At 45.3% G+C, this 18134-nt stretch overlaps 1 protein-coding gene across 6 annotated transcripts in view; it reads right to left on the bottom strand.

Moving 5' to 3' along the window:
- NUBPL (NUBP iron-sulfur cluster assembly factor, mitochondrial) overlaps positions 1-18134 on the bottom strand; it is a 171365-nt gene that overhangs the window by 21231 nt on the left and 132000 nt on the right. For all 6 annotated transcript variants that reach the window (XM_005285313.5, XM_065595438.1, XM_005285314.5 and 3 more), the window contains one exon: positions 3224-3344. In XM_005285313.5, the coding sequence (XP_005285370.2) occupies positions 3224-3344 (121 nt within the window). The remainder of the gene's footprint in view (positions 1-3223; positions 3345-18134) is intronic.

Genomic DNA, 18134 nt, shown 5'->3' with positions numbered 1-18134 from the left:
ATTTTTTTTAAAAAGTTACTATACCAGGGGATTGAAGGGTAGCAATTGTTGTGTGTTTTAAAAAGATGATAGACGTGATCTGGGATATTACAGACAAGTAAGCCTTACTTATATATCTGATAAATGTATCGAAAAACAATTAAAAATAGAATTATAAGAGATCTAGGAGATCACAAATTTATTAGGGTCTAACCAGCATAGCTTCTGCATAGGAAAATGTCTCTACAAATCTGTTAGAATTAACTGAATGTCTTAATACAGAAATCAATGAAGGGGAACTGGTTGATGTACTTTATTTGAACTTCTGAAGGCCCTTAACAAAGCTTCTTACAATAAGCTACTAGAGAAACTAAGTACTCATGTTGTGTTGGTCAAAGTAATGGATCAGAAACTGGCTGAGACACAGAAAAGAAATGGCCAATCTTCCTCATGATAAAATTTAAATAGTAGCATGTCACAATGTTCTATACTAGGACCAGTGTTGTTTAACATATTCATCAATGATATAATAAAGGGGGTGAGCAGTGAGGTTGCAAAATTTGCAGGTGACACAAAATTATTTGGTTAGTCAAAACTGGAGAAGACTCGGGAACATCAGAGTCTTCCAAGCTAGGTGTCAGGCGCTACCTCTCAGTAGTCAGGCTTAGTGGCTGGACCAGAGGTCAAAGCCAGACTTCGAGTCGGGACTGAGCCAAGTGTGGCATTGGAATCGAGATCTGGGGACAGGCCAGAGTCAGAACCAAGATCAGGGTCCATAGTGAAGCCAGAATTTGTACCATAGCTGGAGTCCAGATGGAAGCCAGGGGTTGAAGCAAGGTAGTCAGAGTCCAGGGACAAGCCAAGTCACAGTCTTAGCCAGAGTCCAGATACAGACCAAAGATCAAAGCCAGGTAATCAGAGTCTGGGGGTCCAGGGAAGGTCAGGAGGCAGAGGTAAGCCTGGAGCGGGTCAGTAACAGGGCTGGAGCAAGAGCAGGGTAGGGCAAGGACAAGATTGGAACAGGGCTTGGGCAAGGCTGGAGCAGAAACAGGAACAGGGTCAAGAGCAGGCTGGGAGTCTCAAGAGTCTGTGACTGTGAGGCAGCACAAGGGTTTCTGGCTGGGTAGTTGCACAGAGTGATCTGCAGCTCTGGTGCGGTTGAGGAAATATTTGAACCTGGGGGATAGGCTGCAGCTGCATGCCTGAAGGCTGAGTCACGGCAGGCTCTGTGCAAAGGGTAAGTCAGTGCACCTACTGAAGCACTGGGGATGGGCGGACAGAAGCCTGCCCACATCTAAAGGCCCCGGCTCACAGTCTAAGGGGAGGAGCCACCAGACCCAGATATCAAATGATTATAGGAGACAACCAACGAAAAGACAGGGATGGAAATGGGGGGTCACAGGTTCAAAATCAGGAATCCAGATGGGGACACCAAGCAGAAGACCCCAGACAGTGCCCACTGCTCCTCAAAGGCATCCAGGGAGCATGGCCCAGAGGAACTCTGCCCAGAGACGTGGCTTGAGGGAGGATCAGAAGTAGGTCCCATAATCGCAGGTCCCCTCATCAGCTTCCTCCTCGTGGGTCCTGAGGAGGTCCTGGTAAAAGACCGGCAGCTCAGATTGGTTTTGGGGGACACCCTAGTGTGGAGGTACTAGAGCTACTGGTTGTATCGGAGCCCTCAGGGGGGGTGGATAAATTGACTCTTGCAGATTTTCTTCCTTTGAAGTATCTGATACTGGCCACTCTTGTAGACAGGACAGATACTGGTCTGATCCAGTATGGTAATTCCTATGCTTCTATGTACAATATAAACTAACTTTAACCCTTCCAGCACTACATTCATGCTCTTTAATCAGTGGCTGAAGAACAGTATGTTTGTAACCACTCCTCTTCAAACCTCTTCCTCCCTCCTGCCGAATCAGCAAATCCCTTGGCTCCACCCTGACTTCCCATCCCTGGCCAACTTTACCCATTTTGGGAGCAGCAAAAGCCACTTATGGAGATCAATGGCTGACCAAGCACCTTGTACCACTGCGGATGGCGGCTTTGCACCCACCAGCATAACCTAGGGCTGAAGCAATCCCCTTTGACTCTGATTGCCACACATTATGCTTCCACCAGGTGACCCTAAATGTGTGCCTTCAATTCTAAATTCCATTCCTATGTTAGATTTGTATCAGACCTTTATGTCTTTATGAAGATTTTAAATGAACTTCCTGGTTCATTTTAATGATAAACTGTGGAATATCATTGACATAATTACAGTAATACATGGAGATACATCATTAGCATGCACAATTATCTCATTAACAACTTAAATATGCGTTTATGTTTTATAACCTCTTCCTGATCACTCAGGTTTAAACATGCTATTTTTAAAAAAGGTAAGCAATTAATCCACATTTTAAAATTATACATAATTCCACATTAAATCAATATGTGAACAATTCTTGTTTTGAATGCCTCATGAGTTAAGATAAATTTTCTTTTGAAACCACATTTTGCAATCCAGTATATTCCTGAAATCCCAACTAACAATAATTAAGGTGGTCTAATCATAATGAAATTATCTTTAGTGTAAACATAACTGATCTTGGACAACCAGTGTGTGTGATTCAAAACAAGATGTAAACTACTTACTCACCATGCAAAACGCAACAATTCAGTATTCTATATGTAGGTACAAAAATAATGGGTCTAATGCATTGCTGTTCAGATTACAAAGTTTTCCACATAAAAAGCGCATTCCTGTTCCCAATGGAGTCAATGGGCCAACTCCCACTGACTCCAATGGGAAGAGTTTAGGTCCTAAATGTCACTGCATACATGTTACTAAATGTTGTATGCTGTATAATTCATAGATATCAGAACAGTCCATGTTCTGAAGAGTTTACAATCTAAACGATAGTCAAGATCACTGAGATCCAGTGGATGGAGTTACCTTAGACACTATCCCACTTGTGGCCTTATATATGTGAGTACTAGTCATATTTGTCACAAACTTCCAAATCTAGCCAGCATTTCATTAAAAGGAAAAATCCTGAGACAATGATAATAAACAGCATAAAAATTGTAATGCAACTCAGCAATTTAAGATTATTACTGTACCATTTTTTTCTGCTTTACCATTATTTGAACATATAGTATCACAGTAATGCAGTCCCATACTTTTTTCAAGAAGAGTTTTCCTTATGCATTTCATGAATTTGTCCATCAACAATAAAAATCATATCAGTATTCTTACCTAAAACATCTAGTCCAAGGGTTTTTGCTAGATCTCTCACACCATCAGCTCCAAAAATATGGGTCTCATGTTTACATTTTGGGCACTGGAAAACACTCATATTTTGGATAAGCCCCAAAACCTGTTAAGTTAAAAAAGAATGTTCAAATCTGGAGTCATAGTATTAATGCTGGTATATTATATCTACCCACATATGTCATCAGAGAATAGATCTCAAACAAGGTATCTTAAAAGTATTAGTTTAAAATGAATAGACTGTTTTGACAGTGTCTCCACAGCCCCTAGATTCCTGGCTCAGCAACAAAGTAATTTTATTATATTTTTATTTGATCTTCATTTTATAAATATTTATATATCATATACTTCATATTCATTGCAAGATTGCTGCCTTTCAAGTCAAGATTATCAAGCACATTTGTTACAAAACATCTCTTATGCTACCTAATCTACAGTACTTAACTTATAAACACCACTTTATGACATCTCAGTAAACAATTGTTGTATCATATAACTTTGAACCCTGGAGGTTTTATGTGCTGTGTTTTACAGTCTTGTAGTTTAAAGTTTCATTTCATGAACTGTGACATATTACAAGAAGTGAGACAAGCTGTGGGAGGTAATATCTTTTATTGGACCAACTTTATAAGTTAGCTTTATAAAGTTGGTCCAATAAAAGACATTACTTCACCCATCCTGTCTCTCTAATATCATGGGACCAACACGGCTACCACTACACTGCATTACAAGAAGTGTCACAATTGAACCTATTTTTTTAAAAATACTTTTTTTGGCTATTAGCAGGAAAATATCTTCAAAAAGGAACCCAGATTTGCTATTCTCTCTGAGGAGCAGAGAGACGTTTAAAGATCAAAACAATAGAAATAATTATACAAGGCAGAAACTGACAAAAACTGTGGGACAAAAATCTAATATACACATTTTTGTTGACGTTCAATTCCCAACGTCTTCCTTGCAAAAATATGAAGAAAGTTTGCCAACCTGGGCACAAAATCTACTCTTCCATATTTTAGAATGATGCTGATGATAACACTAATCACATTCTGTTTATCTGTCAAACAAAGTTAAGCACTAGGGATGACCAGAATTTTGCAAACCCGCCAGGAATAACTTACACCCAAATTTGACATGTTATAAGGCTCTTGTGGTTTAATAATCAACAGAAAACCTGCACAATCTTAGCTTCATGTTGCAGTCAATTATTCACTGGTCTACAATTTTTGAGAAGTCGTCTGCTTCAGAGATAAAATGTGCTATTTATTATGTATTTTGATGTGCTGAATTCAAATATGACAATTAAAACAACTGATTGGCTACTGTTTCTAAGATATTTAAGTTTTTACATTTTATGTCTATGCATATTGTGTAGATAGAGTTTTAATCATAAATTGTAAACCTAGGTCTTTTCATGTGTTTATGGTTGCTTTACATGATAATATTTCATCTGTCCTGTTTATGTAACACTTTAAAAATTAGCGAAAGGGTTATATAAATAAAATTTATTATGAAACAAAAGGCAAAAAACTATTATGTACATAGTTTAGTCCTATTCAGTGTCTACTCGGCACTTCTTGGCTTGTCTCTTGTATTCATTAAATGGAGCATCTCTTGTCACTGTCCAGCAATAGTCTGTAAGCATTGATGGGCTCCATTTGCCCTGATAGCGTTTCTCCATTGTTGCAATGTCCTGGTGAAATCGCTCGCCGTGCTCGTCGCTCACTGCTCCGCAGTTCGGTGGAAAAAAAAATCTAGATGAGAGTGCAAAAAATGTATCTTTAGTGACATGTTGCAACCAAGGCTTTTGTATGCCTTGAGGAGGTTTTCCACCAACAACTTGTAGTTGTCTGCCTTGTTGTTTCCAAGAAAATTTATTGCCACTAACTGGAAGGCTTTCCATGCCGTTGTTTCCTTGCCACGCAGTGCATGGTCAAATGCATCATCTCGAAGAAGTTCACGAATCTGAGGACCAACAAAGACACCTTCCTTTATCTTAGGTTCACTTAACCTTCGAAATTTTCCATGGAGGTACTTGAAAGCTGCTTGTGTTTTGTCAACGGCCTTGACAAAGTTCTTCATCAGACCCAGCTTGATGTGTAAGGGTGGTAACAAAATCTTCCTTGATTCAACAAGTGGTGGAGGCTGAACACTTTTCCTCCCGGGCTCCAATGACTGTCGGAGTGGCCAATCTTTCTTGATGTAGTGGGAATCTCTTGCACAACTATCCCATTCGCAGAGAAAACAGCAGTACTTAGTGTATCCAGTCTGCAGACCAAGCAAGAGAGCAACAACCTTCAAATTGCACAAAGCTGCCACTGATGTTGGTCATAGTTTATGCACCTCAAAAGTTGTTTCATGTTGTCATAGGTTTCCTACATATGGACTGCATGACCAACTGGAATTGATGGCAAAACATTGCCACTATGCAGTAAAACAGCTTTAAGACTCGTCTTCGATGAATCAATGAACAGTCTCCACTCATCTGGATTGTGAACGATGTTGAGGGCTGCCATCACACCATCGATGTTGTTGCAGGCTACAAGATCACCTTCCATGAAGAAGAATGGGACAAGATCCTTTTGACGGTCACGGAACATGGAAACCCTAACATCACCTGCCAGGAGATTCCACTGCTGTAGTCTGGAGCCCAACAGCTCTGCCTTACTCTTGGGTAGTTCCAAATCCCTGACAAGGTCATTCAGTTCACCTTGTGTTATGCGGTGTGGTTCAGAGGAGGAGGATGGGAGAAAATATGGGTCCTGTGACATTGATGGTTCAGGACCAGAAGTTTCATACTCTTCCTCGTCCTCATCTGACTCAAGTGAGAATGATTCTGGTGCATCAGGAACCGGCAGTCCTTCTTCGTGGGGTACTGGGCGTATAGCTGATGGAATGTTTGGATAATGCACAGTCCACTTTTTCTTCTTTGACACACCTTTCTCAACTGGAGGCACCATGCAGAAGTAACAATTGCTGGTATGATCTGTTGGCTCTCTCCAAATCATTGGCACTGCAAAAGGCATAGATTTCCTTTTCCTGTTCAACCACTGGCGAAGATTTGTTGCACAAGTGTTGCAGCATATGTGTGGGGCCCACCTCTTGTCCTGATCTCCAATTTTGCAGCCAAAATAAAGGTGATAGGCTTTCTTAACCATAGTGGTTATACTGTGCTTTTGTGATGCAAAAGTCACTTCACCATAAACATAGCAGAAGTTATCTGCACTGTTCACACAAGTACGAGGCATCTCTGCTCACTTTGGCTAAACAGAAATGTGTCCCTTTGCAAAATCAAACACTGACAAATAAGAGAGCATGACACTGTATGATTTCTAGAGCTGATATAGGGCAATTCGTTTAGCAGAGTGATGTAAGCTTCGTTATGATTGCATCATCCATGACTTCTAGGAATAACATGATGCAATTCATATCATGTATGACGCAATACCAGCTTCAGATTGCATCATTCATTGTTTTGCCTAAAAAGCAAGTACTGTCTAAAGCCAGTCATAGATTTATTCATAGATCCAGTCAAAGATGTATTTGAGTCATTTCTGGTTTAAATTGAGATCCCTTCCCTTTATAACTCACTTATCCTCCTCCATTGCCAAGTCAAGGGTCGTATATACTGACCCAATAGCATATCTTGAAAACTAGAGCCAATCAATAATTTTAAGCATGATTTTCGTTCTCAGTGACCCAGAATTAGTACAGTTTGACTACATTTATTTCAGAAGCATTTTGGCTGTAGAGCAGTGTTATTATATATTAAAATTCTATAAACAGACGATAAATAGATCACCTAGATACTATAGCCAAAATTTCCAAATTTCAGAGTGAAAGTTTCAAGATACAGAGGGCCTTTGAAAATTTCACCTTGAATTCCTAAACTTTGGCACCTGAATAAAGTGGCCTGGTTTTCAGAAGTGCTTATCATCCACAGTTTCCACTGAAGTTAATGGGAGCTGCAGGGGTTCAACACCACTAAAAAAAAATCAATCACATTACTTAGGTCGCTATTTACAATAAGTACCCAAGTTTGAAAATACTGGCCAATGTAAAGAATACGGAGAGAGGAATATATGCAGGTAAACACGTTATTTTTACCTTATAGCACATAACTGTGCTCAATGTGCAATCAAATACAACATAAAAAAAAATTAAAAGTGAGTCAGCTTTAGTGAACTGGCTTTTCTATGCCTGCATTTGGTGTTCTGAATTTTTCACGTGGTAGAATAGGTTTACTATTTAGAGCTTTCAGCAGATTTAAATCAGGGCATTTTTATTCTCAGTTCTTTGGCTGGGCAGGATTACAGCTGTTGCAGGGGCAGCACATTCAATTTCTAATGGGAGGCACAGGGAGGGAGGAAGAAAGAATGTTTTATAGAGCTCTCTGTAGCCAATGTAAGTGCTCTGTTGATGGACTCCTAAACGAGTGATATCATAACATGGGGATTTAAATGTGTGTGTAAACTAGAAACTGAAAGATAACGAAGTAGAATGATCCTTTGAGATTTGAGAGACATCTCCCAAAGGAGGAGGGAGAATAAGATGATTTACCCAATTAAGTACGTCTATTCCTCACACCATGCAAAAGAAAACTTTCATTTGTCGTACAAACGTACTCACCCATTTTCAGGCACCTAGCTTTTTAAATTTTTGTAGTCCTCAGAGTACATGAACACTGCACGCTGCTTTTGGTGACATTTAGAGTACCTACCTGCATAGCCCTCAAAGGATGGATATTAAATTGCAGTGTAGTGAGTGAGGCATGGCTTAGGCAAACAAAGACACGCCTGAAGGGTGTGGGTATGTATGCGAGTACATCCCCAACATGCTCTCTACTCACCCAACCCATGCCTCCCCATCTACACTGATACTTTTAGCAGTATTGTGTCCCACTGCCTCCCCACTGAAGAAGCCTTTCCCTGCTGCAGGAAAAGACTTCAGGGGGGAAAGGCATGGACACCTCCTACTGCTGGAGCCCTTCCCCACAGCGGGGAAAGACTGGCAGCAGGGACCCTCCTCTCTGCCAGACCCTTTTCACTGCCAAGTACAGCTGTACACTTGGATGCAGCCTACTTTTCACTGCGGTGAGTAGCTACATGTACACTACACAACATCAGCAGTGGTGTGTAGTGTAGACGTAGCACTGAAGTATAAAAAAAAAAAGAACACATGGTCACAAAAAAAGTGATGTTGCCTTACAGTGTTTTGTTTAAATGTTTTATAGCTGGTTGTATAACTGTTTCATTAATCCTTTGATGATAGCAACACACCGCCAGAAAAAGTAACTGTGCCAGAGCTTTATTAAGACAATGCTACTGTAGCTGTATGCTCCATGCTAAATCATTTGTTAATGTCTCATTCATGATCTTTTTTCTTCAGCTAGTCGTACTGAAAGTAAATGACTCTGTGACACGGGTAAATCAGGTGCCAGCTCTTGCCAGGTCTCTAGGCATAAGCTGAGCACTGACAAATTCATAGCTGGAAACCAGTCCAGCTCACCTACATGTTAATATTGTTCAAGGTAGGTGTTAGACTTGTAAGGATGTGTTTAGACTCTATAAAATGCGTAAGTTGTTGCACGCATTAATCTTATTTGTAGTGTCTCTATTCCATGCTAGAAGGAAAAATATAAGTTTGTTTTATAACTGTAAAAATGCCTGCTCTGAACTTGTGAACTCAGATGGAAGAGGGGCTCCCCACACCTATACAGGAGGACTATCAAAATTCAATGGGCAATCACAAAACAAAAGCTTTGTTAATTGCTCCATCCACCCATGGAGAAGTACATGCAGAAGGCCTTGTCTCATTGGTTTGAATGCTGGAAGAAGGAAATAAAAATAGCTAACGAAGATTTTTCAACTCTTTGCAAGTTTGGACTCTAACAAGGGCTGGAGCTAAGAAACAAAAAGCAGAGATCCCCAGGGTCGACATGGTTAAGCCCTAAAAAGACATTCAGTTGTGACAGATTACTACATCTCTGTCACTTTTTGAATCAGACTGAAACTCATTTGTGTATATATGCTTGCTTGCTTGAACCTGTAAATAACTTTTATTTCTTCTTTCTTAGTTAATAAACCTTTGGTTAGTTTATTACAGTATTGGCTACAGGCTTTGTCTTTGGTGTGAGATTGAAAGTACAAATTGATCTGGGGTAAGTGACTGGTATCTTGAGACTGGGAGCAACCTGATTGTTTTGTGATTTTTGGTGTATGTGACCATTTATCACTAAGCCCAGCTTGCCTGCATGGCAAGATAGACTGGAGAACCCAAGGGGACTGTCTGTGATTCCATGGTAAGACTATTAAAGTGATCTAGAGGTTCATGTTTGTTTCTGAGTTGGTGAAATCTAACTGTAGAATATAGCACCAGCTAGGGGGGTCTGCCCTGCTTTTGACAGTCTGCCCTGAAATTGGCACTCTCGCTCATGCATCACTCCAGATGGCATGACAGATACACGGTCCCTTAATGCCTGCGCCACATGCCCATTTTTACATTCCTTCTGCATTATTCTTGTCTAGCATCTACCTAGTAGTATATTTTAATGTATAAATGGCTCCTTCTGAATATCAGCAGAGCTTTGGAATACTGGACTGTTCACTCTCGGTGTGCAATATTATGCAGAGTCCACTAGGCTCATTTTTTTCTCATTTAGGATTCCATTATTTATTTATATAATTATTAACTAAGTTGTTATTTTTATTATTTGGGTTATTGTAACACCTAGGAGCCCTAATCACAGACCAGGACCCCCTTGTGCTAGGTGCTGAACTAACACAGTTTGCCCCACAAAGCTTACAATCTAAGTATAAGAGAAGAGACAAGAGATGGATACAGTCAGTTGGGGGAGTACAAGGAAATAATTAGATAATATTGGTCAGGATGACAGGTTGTCGTCTCAGCACACCAGTGGCCTAACTTGTCATGTTTTTTGTAAGCATCACTGAAAAGCAGCATTTTAAGGAGGTTAATGCGTTAGTTTTGTGGATGGTCATGGGAAGCTCTTTCCAAGCATGAGGGGCAGCATGGGAGAAAGCACAAAGATGTTTGTTTGAAAATTTAACAAACAAGTGTGTCAAACACAATTTTCACATGGATATTACTGTGGGTTTACAATTCCTTCTGGTTGAAATTTGTTCTTCAAAGTACTGGTGTAAGAGGAACCAATATAGTAAAATTGGAAATAAAATGATTTAATAAATTTGAACAGCAGCAGCTCAAAAGATAGATTTTATGATTTTGTGGGCCTTTTGTACACAACAATTATAAACTTTAAAGTTTGATGTTTTTCCCCGAGATCAAATTTGTCAGTTCATTAGTTCACATTATGCATTAGTCAAAATGACTATTTTAAAAAACTATTATAACTTATGTAAACGTTTTTATCACTCAGATGTATTTGTTAATATGCATTATTGTTGCATATGTACAGAAAGAAAGATAGTGAGACTTCACAGTGAGACTTCACTATTATCCTCAAAGTTTTTAAATCCACGGTACAGTTAAAGCATCTTTAAAAGAAAATACACCTCAGATTCTTTCTCCAGTACAACAGCCAATTGTATATACAGCTGGCCTTTGGAACTTGTGAAATCCACATCTCCCACCAATCTGAACATCCTGGAAGGAGGATCTCAGTTTTATTAAAACTAAACGCATTAGTCCTTTTCCTTTCAGAGACAGTCTTGAAAGCATAAACCAATAGAAACTGATCTCTAAAGTTGAAAGTACTTCACTGATTTTTCCTAAATAGTACAAATTATTCATGGATTTCCCCACCAGCTGCCCTGTGCTGGCCTTTAGGGTTCATGAAAACCACAGCCATAGATTCTTAGATTTAGGGTAGATTCCAAAAATTCACAGCTATGGTAGGCAGTGTCACACTGCAGCAGTTCCAGTGCAACAGAGGCAAGCACACTCCCTGCCAAGTGGACGCCAGCAGTTGAACTGGCTCCTCTGCTCACAGCAAGTGTGACTGCTGCCCACAGCAGGTAGAGTTCAAGATAATGAGAGAGCACATGATCTTCTAATGGAGAAGTCGTGGAACTTAAAACAAGAGACTCTTGCATTGTAATTCTGTCTCCAACATGGATACACCTCTATTAAAATCATTTAATCTTTGTTTTAGTATCCAATCTGTAAAAACTTCGGACCTAAATACTTGGGGGTTAATCGGTTAATGTTTGTAAAAAGCTGTGTACATATGATAAAATTCACCAGAATGCATGCAAAATCCTTCAATGGCTTTGGGTTTAGCAGCCCACAGGCCATCTACTTATCTGGAAAGCTGTCCCTTAAATTCTTTTAGACTGTGGTAACTATGCATGGATTCCAGTGCAAGCAGGTGACCTCCATTTCTGCAGCAGGCCACTACAGTTTCAAAGATTCCACCTCTTCCAGCAATTCCGGGCCCCAGGGCAGAACAGTCAATGGGCCCCCAGCCTGTGCAGACACCATCCGCCTGACATTTGGGCGGTGTTGCGCCGGTACTGGCTGATGCCCAGCGAGCTGCTGGCTGTGCTGCTGGGGGAGCACTTCTGGCACAGCCATGGCTTCCACATGCCCTCCTGGCTGCCTTCACTGCCGCTGGTACCACCCCGTGCACACTTAGGAGCCCTGCCCTGTGGCCTGCCCGTACAATTCTCTCTCCCGCCCCGTCGGCAGGCCTGACCTCTTCACACAAACTTTATGTAAATTAAGTCTCATGTTTGGGCTGCATGTCAAAAAATCATCTAGTCCCCCTAAAATCCTCACACTTGTCCACCCACTGCACTACAAATATGGACAGGAGTTAGCTTTAAAACAGAAGTAAATGTGATGCCTGTGTTCAGATGTGGATGGAAAAGTTTATTGTTTCTGAAAAAAGGAAAAAGCAAGGTGAGAAGAGAGAATAGACAAGGCCACAAAACATGGAAGACCTGGTTGTTCTTTGCAGAGCTCATCCTACTAAGTACCCTCAACTTCCATTGAATCTGGTGGGCACTGAGGTTACCCAGCATCTTGCAGGATTGGTTTCCATCAGACTTCCATTTATGATCAGATATGCAAAGGCCAACAAACTAGTCTGAGTGGTAGAACCATGGCATACAGATTGTCTCATGTACCAAAACTCATACCAAGATCAGACTGAAGGAGCTGAGCCAATCTTAATATTCATTCCTCTTAGAAAAAGCTACTCACACTATAAGAACTAAGTAAATTTAGTCAACTTTCTTTAAAATAATTTGTCATAAACCTACAAATATAAAAAAATTAAATGAAAAACATGTTTAGCATAACACGTTACATCTATGTATTGCAGGCACCATCAGAAAAAAAAATCTTCATGATCTTAACATATGCTTCTTTCATCAGACTTAATGGTAAATGACAATTTAAGATGAAAAACAGATGTTATATACTAAATTTCTGCCATATGTTTTTATTACATCTTGTAATGGTCCTCACTTAGGGTCTGATTGGGGAGCCTGGCCTAGTGGTCATGGCCACAACCCCAGACTGCCAAAGGGGTTGTGGGGAGGGGAGCCTGGGCCTTCCAACTCCACCGGGTTCCTACACATGGCTCTTTGGGCTACCAGTAATCTGGCAACCAAGACTGCTTAAGGCTGTCCTCCCTGGACATCTTCCTCTCATCTCCCGCTCTGGGGTCAGCTCAGTCCAAGGCCTTCTCCTGGTGGGGAAATCCAAACCAAAAGTAGTAAGAGGGAGTTACCAATGTCCAAGGTCACAGGATACTTCCCTCTCTGGTTGTCTCTGGGATGGGTCATCCCTTCCCTCAAGGAGGGCCCCTTGGGCAGCAGTATCAGAGCCTTTAGGCTTCCCTCTGCTCTGCTAGAGCTATGGGCTGCAGGTCAAATAAGCCACCCAAATAGCTTATTCCTCCTGCAAATGGAGCATTTGCTGCAGGTGTGGCAGGGCAGGGCTGGCTGAGCCCAAAATGATCTCCTAACCCCTTGTTGCACAGTGTGGGGTTTGTACACCCCATCACACATCTCTAGCACAAATTGCAACAGATATTTTATACTTTGAAATTTTGGTTACTAAAAAGTTGATGCAGATGTACATATTTCGGCAGTCAACAAACGACATTCACATTTATTGAACCCATTCATGTATTTTCTTTGTTAAGATATCCTGTGAATTAAAAATCAAGTAAAGGCAGTAATGTCAACATTTCTGTCTCAGTTTCTATTAAAAGTAATTAGGCACTAAAGAAATTTCTACTTTTTAAAACAGAATGTTCTTCTTCGAGTGCTTGCTCATATCCATTCCATTAGGTGTGTGCGCGCCGCGTGCACGATCGTCGGAAGATTTTTACCCTAGCAACACCGGCGGGTCGGCTGTGGAGCCCCCTAGAGTGGCGCCTTCATGGCGCTGAATATATATACCCCAGCCGACCCGGCGCCCCCTCAGTTCCTTCTTACCGCCCCTGACGGTCGTTGGCACTGTGGAGCGCGGCATAGCTGTCCTCCACTCTCCCTAGCATATTTCGTTGTATCACAGTTATAGTTATAGTTATAGTTCTAGTGTTTGTAGTAAATTAGTTAAGTAGTTTTAAAGTTGTTCTAAGTAGTCCAGGGGATTAAGGGGGTCGTCTCCCCCTTTCTCCCCCGGCCGCGGGGCCGGGCTCATGCCCAACGCTCCCGGCTTCAAGCAGTGCGCCTCCTGCGCTAAGCCTATGCCCACGAGCGACCCGCACGACTCCTGTCTGAAGTGCCTGGGAGAGTCCCACCAAACAGATAAGTGCAAGATCTGTAAGGCCTTCAAACCAAGGACCAAGAAGGAGCGGGACTTTCGGCTCAGGCAACTCCTGATGGAGGCGGCACTTAGCCCGGACACTCCTTCTACGGGCCAGGCCCCGGCGCCTAGCACCTCGGTGCGCAGTGCCCCAGCGGCACCGGCTATGACGACCACGCGAGTGGCGTCAGACAAGCCTCCCCGGCACCGGACCTCGTCGGCACCGCAAACACAGCAAGTGCCTCGGCGCCGGTCAGTATCCCCGGGGCATAAAAAAGCCCATAAGACGGGGACATCTGTGCCGAAGACGCCGGCTCCCCCAGTGCCGGGGGTAGAGCCGCGTCCGCCGGTGGAGCAACGGAAACAGGTGCCTCCAGCACCGTCGACTCCGGCGCCGAGGCCGTTGAGTCCGGTGCAAATAGCGTCTCCACCGAGGCCGGCGGTGATACAGTGTCTCCCGTCGACTCCAGAGACCTTCGAGGCGGCGAGAGACTTAATAGCTCTCACGGAGCCGGCACCGCCTCAACCACCGGCACCGACTGCACCGTTGACTCGCCCGGTCCAGTCGAGGGGGAAACCTGCCTTGATGCGCCCTCCATCACAAGGGCTGGAACCTCGGCACCGATCCAGGGCCCGAAGCAGGTCCCCACGCCGCTCGCAGTCCCGGCACCGAATATCGTCTCGGCACCGGTCGTACTCGCGGCCAAGATCTTCTTCGCGGCACCGCTCTACGTCTCGGCACCGATATGATCGTCGGCACCGATCAACGTCGAGACGTAGTTCTCGGCACCGCTACGGTCGACGCTCGACGTCGAGGGGCCGCTCCCGGCACCGGGCATACTCCAGGTCCTCGTCGAGGTCCAGGTCCGACTCCCGGCACCGACGAGGTCATCGGCACCGGTCGCGGTCCCGGCACCGATCGCCGGCACCGCGCAGAGATAGGTCATCTCCAGACCGGCACCGTGCGGCACCGCAGCCCACGGGGATCGCTTCATCTCTCTCGGCACCGCCATGGCCGTCAAGATCGGTGTCTCGCTCCTCGGAGGACCTGTCGAGATCGGCATACCCCCCTCAAGGGCAAGCCGAGGAACAAAACTTGGGCCATTGGCAGGAGATGGCAGAGGACCACTCTCATGGACCATCTCGCTGGTCGTTTTGGACCCCGTGGGCGTACCACCAGGAGCAAGGGGCTCCAATACCATCGACCTCTCGCTCGGGTCATTCGGTCAGAAGGGCCCCAGAATCCACCATCTCTCGACCTCCGCCAGGAGGCATGGAGGCTTCCGTGTCCACGCCACCCGACACCATGGACCCAAGTGCAGGTGATGCTCCGGCCCAAGAGCAGGGGGATCAGGACCCCCCCTTGGATCCAGTACCACCGGAGGCATCCTCCTCCTCCTCTCCGGATGAGGCAGTGGCGGGCACTTCATGTACGGGTCCTCCTCCGATAGATCTTCGGGCTCACCAGGATCTCCTGCGTAGGATGGCCCGTAATATGGACCTGCAGGCGGAGGAGATAGTGGAGGTACACGACCCGATCGTGAATATCCTTGGAGCGGATGCCCCATCGAGGGTGGCGTTACCCCTGATCCGCACGATCCAAACGAATGCGGATACGATATGGCAAACTCCTGCCTCTATTCCACCCACAGCGAGAGGGGTGGAAAGGAAATACTTTGTCCCGTCTAAGGACTATGGGTACTTGTATACCCACCCCCAACCGTGTTCACTGGTGGTGGAATCAGTGAATGCAAGAGAGCGCCACGGCCAGCAGGCTGCAGCGCCTAAATCAAAAGAGGCTAAGCGGCTCGATCTGTTTGGCCGTAAGGTTTACTCAGCCGGAGGGCTACAACTTAGAGCGGCGAACCAACAGGCGCTACTGAGCCGCTACAATTTCAACTCCTGGAACTCTATGGGGAAGTTTAAGGAGTTGATTCCCCAAGAGTCCAGGGAAGAGTTTGGAGCCATGGTAGAGGAGGGCAAGAAGGTGGCTCGGACCTCCTTGCAGGCCTCCTTGGACATTGCAGACTCAGCTGCGAGGACCCTGGCTTCGGGTATCGCTATGCGCAGGATCTCCTGGCTTCAGGTTTCGGGTTTGCCTCCGGAGCTGCAGCAAACCCTACAAGATCTGCCCTTTGAGGGTCATGGATTGTTCTCAGATAAGACGGACTCTCGCCTGCAGAGCCTCAAGGACTCGAGAACAATCATGCGCTCCCTGGGGATGCATGTCGTGGGCCCTCAGCGCAGGCCATTTAGGCCGCAGCCTCAGCGCTTCTACCCCCCCCCCCCGCCTCGTCAGAGACAGGACTCGGCCCGGAGGCGAGGGCGAGGTGGTAGAAGAAGGTGGACCGGCCCTCAACCCGGCCAGAACCAGGGGCCACCTAGACCACCTTCAGGCCCCAGGCAGAACTTTTGAAGGTGCGGTCGAGGACGGCGCCCCAGTCATCCCCCAGGATCCAGCCCCCTCCTTTCGGGATCGCCTTTCCCATTTCCACCGTGCCTGGTCCCTTATAACCTCGGACCGTTGGGTCCTTCGCACGGTGGACAGGGGATATGCTATCCAGTTTTCTTCAATCCCCCCCTCCTCCCCCCCTTCCCAGTCCCTCTTCAGGGACCCTTCTCACGAGCAACTTCTTATACAGGAAGTTTCCACGCTCCTTGCTATGGGGGCCATAGAGGAGGTTCCAGTGGAGTTAAGGGGCAGGGGATTCTATTCCCGTTACTTCCTCATTCCCAAGTCCAAAGGAGGTCTGCGACCCATCTTGGACTTGCGCGGACTCAACAAATTCGTAGTAAAGTTGAAGTTCCGCATGGTCTCTCTGGGAGCCATTATCCCTTCCCTCGATCCTGGAGACTGGTTCGCCGCCCTCGACATGAAAGACGCATACTTTCACATCGCAATTTACCCGCCTCACAGACGCTTCCTGCGATTCGTGGTAAGCAAGGTGCACTACCAATTTGCAGTCCTTCCCTTCGGCCTATCCTCGGCCCCAAGGGTGTTCACGAAATGTATGGCTGTCGTGGCAGCGTACCTTCGTCGGCAAGGGATACAGGTGTTCCCGTACCTAGACGACTGGCTAGTACGCGGTCGCACCAAAGAGCAAGTTCGAGCTCATGTCCACATAATAGTGCACACATTCAACGAGTTGGGCATCCTACTCAACAAGGACAAATCCACTCTAGAACCTACCCAGAGAATAGAATTCATCGGCGCAGTTCTAGACTCCAGACGTGCACAAGCCATCCTGCCAGACAACCGCTTTCGCACCATCATGAGCCTCATTCAAGGACTCAAGGCCTTCCCAACTACCACGGTGAGGTCGTGCCTTACCCTGCTGGGTCACATGGCTTCCTGCACGTACGTAACCAGGCATGCCAGACTTCGGCTTCGCCCACTCCAGACCTGGGTGTCATCGATATACCACCCACATCGGGACAGCCTGAACATGGTGGTCACGGTCCCGAACTCGGTCCTGACCTCCCTCACATGGTGGCTAGATCACAATGTGGTTTGCGAGGGGATGCCGTTTCACGCCCCACAACCCTCTCTACACCTGGTCACAGACGCTTCATCTCTGGGTTGGGGCGCCCATCTCAACGAGCACCATACCCAGGGCCTATGGACTGCACCCCAGCTAGCCCTGCACATCAATGTTCGGGAACTGATGGCGGTGCGCCTGGCGTGCCAGGCATTTCTCAATCTCCTACGTGGCCGCTGTGTGTTAGTTCTCATCGACAACACCACGGCCATGTTTTACATCAACAAGCAAGGAGGAGCACGTTCGTCAATTCTATGTCAAGAGGCCATTCGCCTGTGGGACTTCTGCATCGCCCACTCAATACACCTCACGGCATCATTCCTCCCTGGAGTCCAGAACACTTTAGCGGACCGACTCAGCAGGTCCTTTCAAACGCACGAGTGGTCTATCCGCCCGGACATCATACATTCCGTCTTCCAGAAGTGGGGGTTTCCCCAGATAGACCTGTTTGCTTCTCGAGACAACAGGAAGTGCCACGTGTTCTGCTCCCTGCAAGGTCGAGCCCCGGGCTCCCTCTCGGATGCGTTTCTCCTTCCCTGGAAAGACCACCTGTTTTATGCCTTCCCTCCGTTTCCTCTGGTCCACAAGGTACTGCTCAAATTGTGCAGAGACCAGGC

Source organism: Chrysemys picta, chromosome 4 (genome assembly GCF_011386835.1).
Source record: "Chrysemys picta bellii isolate R12L10 chromosome 4, ASM1138683v2, whole genome shotgun sequence".
Taxonomy (NCBI): Eukaryota; Metazoa; Chordata; order Testudines; family Emydidae; genus Chrysemys; species Chrysemys picta.
This window is presented reverse-complemented; position numbering and strand designations above follow the sequence as displayed.